This window comes from Chenopodium album, chromosome 9 (genome assembly GCF_948465745.1).
Source record: "Chenopodium album chromosome 9, dcCheAlbu1.1, whole genome shotgun sequence".
NCBI lineage: Eukaryota > Viridiplantae > Streptophyta > Magnoliopsida > Caryophyllales > Amaranthaceae > Chenopodium > Chenopodium album.
In genome coordinates this window covers 63,933,796-63,940,659 of record NC_137842.1, presented here as the reverse complement: position 1 = coordinate 63,940,659, position 6,864 = coordinate 63,933,796, and the positions used below count along the sequence as shown (strand labels likewise).

Sequence of the window (6,864 nt, the reverse complement as noted above, 5' to 3'; positions counted from 1 at the left end):
ATATTATATCTTCCTTTTGGTTAACCATGGTGCGTAATCTTTCAAATTGATTGTGTTGGATATCCAAACTTTGCAGAAAATCATTGTTGGAGTAGTTTATAGGTTTTTAGAGGAATAAGGAAGAATATATATTGAATTTTTTTTTTTAGGTATGTTTTTTTTTTTTTTGTTAACTTAGGGTTTGTTCACTTCAGCTCCAATCAGTTCAATTCAATATCTAATTTCCTTCTCTCATAAACAATTCATTTCAGCTCTGTTCAGTTCAATTCAGCTCAATTCATCAGAACAGACTGTTAATCAATGACCATTATTTACATAATAATAATCAACGGTGTAGATTTAATGTTAACAAGCCTCTAGATTTACCAAAAAATAACTCCAAAATGACACAGATACTTTTAAATGCAGAACATAACTGATGCAAACTTAAACAACTGTCTGAAACCATAATCAAAGCACGAACTATATAGCCTGTTGCCTCATCTTAGCAAAAGTAAGTCAAAATGGGGAAAAACTTCACAACAAAGTACATACGTCGATAGCGTATACAGATTCTATCATCAACAATTATAGAGATCTGTTACGAAGGCAAGTCAACTCAAACAAAGATTTGGTAACTACCAAAATCACTGAAAAATGAAAATAAAAACTCCTTGTAAAAACCTGAATACACCTGTAGAAAGCTCAAATTACCAGCCTACTAAAAAACACAGCTTTATTATTCTGCCTAATCCCGGTATGTTTCACAATAGCATGACTGCATGAGTAAAAGGGTTGTTACCTCTCAGAATGGATTAGCTTAAGTAGTCAAGATTGGTGGAAGATAGTCATTTTTAGTACCAAGCACTCGTGCCTTGGTATCAGGGAAGAATTCAGAGCCTGGGAACTCTGTGACATCTCCTTCACTAGATATACCAATAGGGTAGCGAAGCAGGTGACCAGGCAAATCACGCTCAAGAGATTCGCTTGAATAAAGATCCCAGTATTTATCTGCAGCTCGGTTTACCTTTTCAGCACATTCGCTGCTTTCAGGCTGATTGAAAGTGTCATCAAGCATGCCAAGGTGCTCATACCACAGGGCCATTCGGAATCCATGAACTTGACCCTGCGCTCTTTTGTTTCTAGTTGCCAAGTGGTGTGGTTGGTAGGCCCCCATGGCTATTTCAGAATCCCTTGCTCCATCCATTGATCTTTGGTTGATATTGGCAGATCCAACAATAATGTATTCATCATCAACTACAGATTTAACACAGCATATAAGTAGCAGTCATAAACTAGTTGCAGAGACAGTTTAAAAGTTTTTAAGCTATGAGGTTTCTATAAGAAGAAAAAAAGATGTGAAGAGCATACCAATCATCATTTTTGAATGGACATAAATCATAAATCGCCGGTTCTGCTGAGCTCTTTCATAGTCAGAGTCAGGCTCAGGCTGTTCTGAAGGTTCATATTCACCACTCCTCTTCATCTCCCGGTTGGCCAAGCAGAAGAACGTCAGATAGTTCCTAGGATCCTCATCACTACCCTGCTTCCGCAGAGCAGCAATAATATCTTTATACATCATTGTCATTGTCCTCCTTTGCCAGTCTAATATAGCCTGAACTGATCCACTTTCCGGCATTCCCTCTGGCCACATTGGAACAACTACGTAAACAGTGAACCTCTCACCTGCTTCAATCTTGTTAACTATCTTTAAGGAGAGTTCCTTGGGGATCAGATGTAAGGCACCGATTTCCTCATTCTTGATATCATCTGTTTGCTCCCATGCAAATGAGCTTCCAAGGAAATATTGATTTTCAATGTATATGAAATTCCTAGCTCGGCGAATTGCATGGATATAAGCATCCTGGATGCTTCGATCAATAATATTATCCTTACCACTGATAAGTCCAGCTTTGGCTGCCTCTTCAGGTGTGTCAGGGAAACCAAAAGCAGCACCACCGTCAATTGATCTAAACAGCTGAACATTCCAAGTCTCAGGGTCATCATGGAAAGTCACTGGTGAGGGAGGTATAATATCATCAACTTCCCTCAGTGGGATTAGAACATCTTTCCCACCCTGCTTTCTCCATCTCTGTTCAAAATTGAACAAGACATCCCAAGCAATAGGTCCTTCAAGACGGGAGTGAATGTCGTGCCAAGGTTCCCTAGGCCCACCTTTTGTAATTGCACCATCAGCAAAGTTAGGTTGATGGAAATCGTCATGATGTGCAGTGTCAAGTGTCCTGAATAGAGAATGGAAGGGAGTATCATACCTCCCATCACAAAGATCAATACCCCCAACAAAACTAACAATCCTCCTCTGCTCTGACCCTCCTCCAGGCATTGCACTGTCAACCGCAACAATCTTCTGGTGATGAGTAAACATAGTAGAAATCTGTAGATCCTGAACCATGCTTCCACCATTATCAGGATTGCGAGGGCACAAGACACAATGTACCTCAGAATCACGGAAGTACTCCTCAGTTTCTTGATCATGTGTTGCCATCAAACCATCCTTCTTCAATAAACCAACAGATGTTCGGTCATCCCACACAAGCATACAGACCCTCACACCTTCATTTGCCTTCTTCTTAAGCAGCTCGCCAATAGTAATGTCACCACCAGACTTTGGCCTCCTTGAATCCCTTATCAGTGATATCTCGGTGTATACAGACCATCCAGTTATGTAAATAAGGTGTTTTGCATTAGAAATTGCATCAAAGATATCTTCCCAGCACCTGTGAGGCTCATAATACTTTCCACCTGCAAGAGGTATCTTTGGAATAAAATTATCCGGGATATGTGCATCCTGGTAAAGAGAGACTTTACATCCTTTCCTTTGTGGGAAAAAGGTGTATGGAACTCCAGGATATTTTCCACTTCTAATACCGTGATTGAAACTCTTCTCTTGGGTTACCTTAAAGAATTGCAGCTTCACATGAATCTTAGCACCACTATCTAGAGGGTTCTTCTCTCTATCACAAATGTCAACCCATTTGTCAACTTCTTCCCCTTCAATGATTTCCTCAACAGGTACATATGCTCTTCCAATCAATGTCGCCCCAATGGGATTATCATCTTTCACAGTGAAAATAATATCCGAAGCCAAATGAGCACAATATATATGAAATGACTCATACCATCTGGGGTTAGAGGGTTCATTTTCTATCATTCTAGTTCTCCCAACTCTAGCCTTTTCAAGATCAATGGTTGCATACATTTTAGGAGTTCCTTTCCCAACACCAACAGACTCCTCAATATTTGCCATAAGCTGCAAACAAATTTTTGCCAATATATCAGAAATTCAGAATATGCAACATGGCACTCACAAGTACACAACAGAGGAAAACAAGTAAAATAAAGAAGAGGGCCTGACCAGAACAACATCAAATACAGGAGTCTAACACTTTCAATGATTACTAGACAGAAGAGATGATTAACATGGTGATATTACACCATATTATTTTAAAAAGGTCCATCATTGGACAAGCATCTTAAATTGTTCAGATAGTTGTCAACGTAAGTAGTGCACGGCAGCAGGAACATTACCTGGAACGCTGGAAGCTGAATTTTCTATTCAAAAAGCCTAAATGAGTTTATCAGATTTTGGAAGACTGGCAGCATTCTGAAGGAACACTACCTATGACAACTTAATGTCTTAACACCATAAAGAACAATTGAGCAAGGGGTTTCCTTCCAAAAAGATTGCCCAAATGCCAAGTGCTGATGTACATAAATGTTGATGGACAAACAATTAAACATGTGTATGCTCTTTAGAACTGAATCATACAGGCCCTTTTGTTTTGAAGATATGTGGTCGTCCAAGGGAATATGAAACGAAAGCTAAATAAGCTATTAAGAACAAATTTATGTTTAAAGATACGAAGTATATATAAAAGATTAATGCACAAAGACTAAGGTTTTGGTAGTGATTGCGATCATGCATCAATATTTTAATTGAACAAGTAATAATCAAATAAGACAAGCAGACAAATGTTTCAAAACAAACAGAATTGAATAAAAAGACAAATGATAGTAAATTAACAGAGTAGTCAACATAATATATATAAAGTAATTAGTGATTAAATTTTGCAGCAGTATTATAGGTTGGTGAAATTTTACTCAAAGCTAGACCAGCTCCTGAGGTGTTATCATTAGCTACAAGAGGCCACAGGAATGCAAAGATTGACTGATAAACAAGGCAACCAGATCAATATTCAGCTAATTATATAATCTAATAAATTCACTGTACTTCAGACTTTGATGCATATCTTAGGGTAACTTGGATACCCCTCCACTCTAAATTAAAATCCATTCAAAGTAGAAGTTTTCCAATCATTTGGAAGAAATCAGCACATTGAAGAACTGAAGTTCGAAAACATTGGAAAGTAGGATACAAGTCATTGGCTTCACCGAAAGGTTGTATTAAGGACAGCTGAATATGCAATTTTCTCTGTTGGACTGATGGTGATGGGCGTAAAAACGTAAATAATGAAGGAAAAAAGTGAGAGTACCAGCATATTAAGCATGGCTGGATTGGAAAAACTACAATATATCCCTAAAGTGCATCAATCTATCTTTTATAGCAATCTCTATGTGCTAAAATAAATCAGATAATCAAACACAATTATTTGCATTTTCTGTTACAAAGCCTTAAAAAAGTTGGAACATGCCATGTCAAATTGAGATACACATATGACATCTTTTTATCGATTATAATTGCTGCTTGTTTGCCAATTTAATTACTCAATCCCTATTATGTAACATCCAAATTAAAATACACAAAGACTAAGATTGACAACAAATAAGTCCCCACTTCAATGCCCTTGCACCCACCAAACAAGTCCTGATGGTTAAAGATTTTTACACCCATCAAAATTTCTTCGAAAATTCAAAACATTTTACATATTTCAATTGATCACCCAATTTCATTTGTTTGATTAACAGCTACTGTATCATTTAACTTTCAACCACATCTACAAATCTCATCAATAATTTTTAGTATTTGCATTGATTTAATTTTTTTAACACTTTTTTCTTGGAAAAAAAAGCATGATTCTAATACAAGTACAACTTAAAACCTCAAAAGCACATTTAATGGGAGGATTCTATTAAGGTTTCAGATACCCTCCTTTCAATGGATGATGATGGGGCCTAAAAGTTGACCCCTTTTTAATCTTACATCTATTCATCAACTATAAAACTTTAATAACTTCAGATTTAATCACAGTCACATAAATAAAAATATATAAATAAAATCTGGGTGGCCAAATTAAAAACATACCACAAATTCACAATTCATCAACATATATACATTCAACTACAAATATAAGAGTGGATGCCAAATTAAAGTCGTGACGGGTGGTACCCAATACTCGGAATCAAATCCCGTCTACATTATTACCCTTGCGTGCCAAAAAAAATAAAAAGACTATATGTATATATAGAGGAGAGAGAAAGACCTTGCGGAATACACCAGGTTCGCTACCATGGTGAAGATCCTTAGCATCAAAAATCGTAACATGTAAAGTTCCATGCATCAAAATCTGCTCCATTTTTCACCTTTTTTTTTCAATTCCAACTGAAATCAAAAACCAAAATCAAATCAGTTTTTTATGATCTGCAAAAATTCGTCAACCCCATCACATAATTCATCAGAAAAATCCAATCACATCCCACAAAATCAAAACCCCAGCAGAAAATTCAATTGAAATAAAATCAATGTTGATCAAAATAGCTAGATCAATGAAGCAATTCAATTATGATCATTGATGAAAATGGATGATAATTACAATTAATTTTAATAATAAAAAAAACAGAGAAAATTAGAATTATTACATGGGAAAAATAGAAATAGGATGAAATGATGAAAGATCTGACAAAAACGAGGATTTATAGGGGGAGGTGAAGAGAATGTGTTCGATTAAATTAATGAATAGATCAAAGATGGGATCTTGACTCTTGAAAAAGGTGGGGTTTAGTGAGTGGATTGCGCGTAAAATGGAGAGAGAAAATTTAGGAATGTCAAATTTAATTAAAAGAGATCCGTAAATGTTTGAGGATTGTCTAAATTTTTTATGGGAGTACATAAAGTTAATTTGTAATTGTACTAATTGTGTGAATTTATCTAATTTTGATATTTAATTTTCAATTATTAGTTCCTTTTATATGGATGGGTGAGTAGCGTAATGGATAATCATTTGATAGCTCGGTTTTAACATTATATATTATCCTATTGGAATTGATGGTATGTGATAATATGTGACGGGTGCATGTGTCATGTGCGTAGAGTTCTTATAGCTACAATAATATACGCTCCACCTTGAGAATATGTATACGAATAAGTATCATTGATTATTGTGTGCAAAATGGTGAAATGTGAATTGAAGGAAACTTCACTTTGTTGTTTTTAGTGGAAATATATGTTCAATCTAAGATTGAAGATTTAGAATTTGAGGTAGAGGGAGAGAACTCAAGAGAAACATGAGGTGAAACTATGTCAAATTGAGGAGAGCTAAGTTGGATCAATTCATTTCAATTGGGCTTGTGGACAAGTCTAGTTGCAATTGTAAACTATGACCTTGTCTTTATGAGTTGTTTGATGGTTGTGTTTTATTGTGGAAGTTAGATAACCTATGTATGTTAGACCATACACAAGCACAGTAAAATATCGGTTCAAAATTAGGAGATTACGAGTATGGTGAACTACTAATATTAAATATGAAGTACTTCGTATATTGTTAAAGTAAAAGATTGATTAATAGTTCACTACAAGTCTACAATGATACTAAAACATCCAAATTACTTAAAATAAGCAAATAATATATACAATACAAGCATCATGAGATGATTTTGAAATTTATGGCACCATAAATACAAAAAGAA

The 6,864-nt window shown here is 35.6% G+C and overlaps 1 protein-coding gene across 1 annotated transcript; it reads right to left on the bottom strand.

Moving 5' to 3' along the window:
* Positions 1 to 465: 465 nt before the first annotated feature.
* Positions 466 to 6,116, bottom strand: LOC145558737 (phospholipase D alpha 1-like). Its single transcript, XM_081620063.1, has 4 exons — positions 5,818 to 6,116; positions 5,442 to 5,560; positions 1,351 to 3,250; positions 466 to 1,236 (listed from the first exon to the last, which is right to left on the bottom strand). The coding sequence occupies exons 2-4, from the start codon at positions 5,532 to 5,534 to the stop codon at positions 800 to 802; spliced, it is 2,430 nt and encodes an 809-aa protein (XP_081476189.1). The 5' UTR covers positions 5,535 to 5,560; positions 5,818 to 6,116; the 3' UTR covers positions 466 to 799.
* Positions 6,117 to 6,864: the final 748 nt, after the last annotated feature.